Consider the following 4,719-nt stretch of genomic DNA (forward strand, 5'->3'; position numbering starts at 1 on the left):
TAGTCANTATATAATAGACCCTAGGGCCTATATTTTGTTATGTCCCAATATTAATTAATGCCTCCAGAGTCCAGGACCTATACTTTGTAATGTCCCAATGTCTTACGTCCCAATTTTTCTATGTCCAAATGTTTAATTCTCTATGTCCTACGTCCCACTGTCCCAATGTCCTCTTTCCAATTGGTCCCAATGACCCTACGTCCAAAACCCTCTGTCCCAATGTTCTGTTTCCCAATACGTGCAAATTGATACAAGAGACATTTGTTGACTTTGACTGACGTGCTAAATTGCTTGATTTCTCAAGAATGGTTTATTTAACTTTCAGAAAAAAACACTAACAATTTTATTCTGAATTTTTTTTTTAAATTATTTATAAGATATTTTTTGACATGTCCTCTCTTCGTCAATTCGTCAAGGAAAAGGGAGAAATCCTATTTGAATAGAATTATGTTTTGAAAATTTCGATTTTTTCTCTTTTTTCCTTACTTCTTAATCTGGAGCCGGGGAGTCACATGTCATACTGACTTCACTCGTCTTCTCTCTCACAGGTCAGTCAGGTCCGTCATATGGAGGTCAGGGAAGTCAGGGAGGTGGTCAGCCTGATACCAAAATGCTGTTGCAGCAGATTCAACAGCTTCAGAAGACGGTGATGCAGTTGCAGGCCGGTCAGAACAACGGTGGCGCAGCAGGATCAGCTCAAGGCGGTGGGTCGGAGGAATATCCAGGATATAGTGCTAACGACGGGGCTTGGGGATCTTACGGAGGTAGTGGAGGGTGTCAGTCCGGCGGTTATGGATCTGGAGGCGGTTACGGAAATTCATACGGCAGTGGTGGTGGATATGGTCCTAATTCTGGCTTTGGTGGTGGTTATGGATACAATAGCAGCGGCGGTGGACATGATCGAAGCCCATCTGTTGGTTCGAAGAAACCATCCAGCGGAGTCAAGAATAACGTTGCGGCGGAAGATATTCCGTCGACGGAGCAGCGGGTAATCCTAGTTAGCAATATCCCTAGAGCGTTATCCCACCCTGACGCTCTGTACCACGCCTTCAAGGGGTTTGGTGGGGTGGAGCGAGTCAAGATTCTTCACAACAAAAGGAACACCGCTCTTATACAAATGGCGTCCGCATCTGATGCACAGAGGTACCATTTATGAAGATTTTTGTTTTTAATAGTTATTTTATCTTAACCAGATCTTCAAATGTTTCTTCTTAGCCTTTCTTTTTCTTTGTTTTTACTCACTCTTTAGACGTTATCATATTTGAACGTCTAAATCTGATATTTTAGGTTAGAATCCGTAACCGTCAATTCTTTTTTGATATTTATGTATCTAGTTTTTACTCTCCAAAAATTGACGCATCTTTAATAATGACATTTTTTAAAGACGAAATTTCATGAAAGTGTATTTTATGGATCGATGCCTGAACACTAAAAGTATCTCCAAGCATTACTTTAACAGTCGACAGTCCCTTTTAACAGTAAAGGACTCCTTCGAGTGTTCTTGGCGTTGTATTGATTGATTGATTGATTGATTATTTGATTGATTATTTGATTGATATCTAGGGCTGTGAAAGAGCAGGAGATGTTGAATAGATCTGGGACGGATATCTTCGTCAGCTTCAGCTCCAGGTTCAGGGAAGTGTCTCTCCCTGATCCTGGAAGTGTTCATGATGACGGACTAACCAAGGAACATGAACAACTCATCACATTTTTAAATATTTTCATAGAAATGACTTACTTTTCCAATTCAACTCAAGAATTTTCCATACTTGCATCAAACGTCAATTATCTAATTCTTATAAATTTGTAACGCGATGGTGTAAAACTTTGATATTTCTAACTTAGGGTGTTTGATCTTGTTGACATTATTGTTCGAAATATCGCAGGTCTTTGACATCAGGTTGCCAAGGATTATTAATTAAAGCTTAAGGCAATTGTTTAACGCAAGCCCAAAGGAGTTACGGATATGCATATTGCTTACTCTCTCTATCTTGTCATTCATCTCTCTATCTTGTCTATCTTTGGGCTTCTGCCTCAGGGTTATTGTGAACGGAAAACTCCTAAATCCTGAAAAGACAACATTTAGTATACCTATTATTGTTAATTATTCTATAGTTATTATTTTTGAAAAAAAAAGATCTCTAATTTGTTCTTGAGTTGATGATGGTCTTAGGATTTTACTGGGCTTGTGACAGGATTGCGTACTATACCCAAGAATGAGAGAGCTATGCAGGAACGTTGGTGTATGTCAATATTTAAATGTTTTAGGAGAATTGCAAGCTAATCGAATATAATGATGGTAAAATAACAGATTTAAACCAGAATTGAAAATATTTCATCTACTGTCTAAATCTGATCAATATCTGCCTCAAAAAGTATCTAAGTCCATTCATAAAATCTGCCACAATGAGTATCATAGTCCAAAATATTCGCCACAAAAAGTATCTTGAGCCAATAATATCTGCCAGAAAAAAGTATCCAAGTCCATAAAATCTGCAACAAATATTTTCTAAGTCCATAAAATTTTGAAAAAAAGTTTTACAGTCCGAAATATGTGCCACAAATAGTATCTAAGTCCTTAAAATCTTACACGTACCACAAAATCTGTAGACAACCCCTTCGTACAATTTTACATACAACGTGTGATTAGGGATATGGAAGAAACAGTATGGAGCCCATGGATGGAATGTATGGGGGTGGGATGATGGGAGGTAGAATGGGATATGGAGGTATGGGTGGAGGTATGGGTATGGGTATGGGTATGGGTATGGGTGGAGGTATGGGTATGGGTGGAGGTATGGGAATGGGAGGAGGTATGGGAATGGGAGGAGGTATGGGAATGGGAGGAGGTATGGATGGGATGATGGGAGATATGGGCCGAGGCCAGAATAATGTTGTCCTCCTAGTCTCAAATCTTCCGGACGAGGTCAGTAGAGGACCATGAGTATTTTTTTACATTGCTTAATATCCATTTAACAATTTGATCCGGATCCGGATCCAGGATGTTTTTTAACAGAGAGTTGTCAAATTATATTTCTTCTTCTTTTCGCTTATTTTATGCTAGAACCCATTCAGAAATCAGGAATTTTTGTAATCTCCCCTTTTTTTGTCGGCAAGACTTGAAATTCAAACCTTCATTTGGGAACCTTAAGATTTCCCTGCAAAATCTTATTTGAAGTAGAGCCCAAGGGCTTTCCAAAAACGTATCAAAAGTTATAGATTTGAATTACAATAAGAAAATAAAGGAGGGGGGCATTTTGACCCTCCCCCCCCCTCAGACAGCCAGTAGGCAAATCAAACGTCACACTAACTAGGGTTAATATACTTATCTGATGAGAAATGAATATATTCTATTAAATTCTATTCCAAGTAGATAAATGTATTTTATTATTTCTTGGGAACAAAAATGTGTAATAACTTAAAACTATTATAGGTCGCCACTTGTGATTTGGTATTTAACATGTTGGGAGCATACGGAGATGTGGTTTGCGTAAAGATTTTGCGTAACAAAAGGGACTGTGCGCTGGTACAGATGGCAAAACCGCATCATGCTCAACAGGTTAAAATTTAAAATAAAAAAATTGGTCTTTAGAAAATATTTTAAAACAAATATTTGTTAGGTTCGGAACTACCTTGACCAAGCTAAGATTGGTGGGAAGAAGTTGTGTATTTCCAACAGTAGAGTAGACAGCCTCCTTAACAAGAGGCTGATAGAGGACGAGGGACTTCAGAAGGATTATTCAAATTCAAGGTAAACTTAATAACATTGGTTTTTATTTGGATGATCATTCTGTTTGGACGAATAGTTCATTTATTCTTATCCAATAGTTCCTCCCATTTTATTATCCTCTATCCATGTAATAATGCTACTCCATCAATGTAAAAGAAATAAATTTTGTAGATAAATATTGATGATACAGGTTTAACTAATGATTAAAGTTTAATTCAATTTAATCAAAAGTTTAAATGCTAAAACCACCTTGATCAATCTTAGACACTAGAAGAAAAAGAAACAAAAATAAATAAGCAAACACTAATAAACAAACAATATTAAACAAACAATAGTAAACAAACAATTGTAAACAAACAATTGTAAACAAACAATAATTTACAGACAATAGTAAACAAACAATAATTAACAATAATAAACAAAAAACAGGAAACATCAATAAAGAAATAACAATTCTGAAAAAGAATGAAAACCGAAAAGAAAGAACATTAAGAAATAAAAAAACCCAGAGCAACGAAAAAAAAAACAAATTAACAAGAAAAGTAAAAACAAATGAACAACAAGTATAACAAAAACAAAAACAAAAGCTCAAGCAGTATAACATAAAGAATAAACTACAAGTTTAAAACAACAACAAAAAGAATAAAAAGTAAAAGATCAAGTTAAAAAAGAAAGAAAAAATAAATGAATGGATTATTTAAGTAATTTTTATTTCTTTTTAGGCAGCACAGATTCAGGAATCAGGGGCAAGCAATGAAGATCCAGAGGAACCTGGGGCCACCAACCTCTGTTCTTCATGTAGCTAATATACCTGATGGATACTCACATCTAGATATCAAGGTACCCCCCTCTCCCTTCATGTAGATAATATACCTGATGGATACTCACATCTAGATATCGAGGTACCCCCCTCTCCCTTCATGTAGCTAATATACCTGATGGATACTCACATCTAGATATCAAGGTAAACCCCATCTCCCTTCATGTAG

General features: G+C 36.5%; 1 protein-coding gene across 1 annotated transcript in view; it reads left to right on the forward strand.

Moving 5' to 3' along the window:
- Positions 1–2,782: 2,782 nt before the first annotated feature.
- Positions 2,783–4,719, forward strand: part of LOC111699723 (polypyrimidine tract-binding protein 2) — a gene marked incomplete in the record, with an annotated part of 6,926 nt that continues 4,989 nt past the window's right edge. Inside the window, 4 exon segments of the mRNA XM_023470454.1 lie at positions 2,783–2,926; positions 3,434–3,559; positions 3,621–3,751; positions 4,453–4,570. Coding sequence (XP_023326222.1) covers positions 2,786–2,926; positions 3,434–3,559; positions 3,621–3,751; positions 4,453–4,570 — 516 coding nt within the window.

Source organism: Eurytemora carolleeae, unplaced genomic scaffold (assembly GCF_000591075.1).
Source record: "Eurytemora carolleeae unplaced genomic scaffold, Eaff_2.0 scaffold262, whole genome shotgun sequence".
NCBI lineage: Eukaryota > Metazoa > Arthropoda > Copepoda > Calanoida > Temoridae > Eurytemora > Eurytemora carolleeae.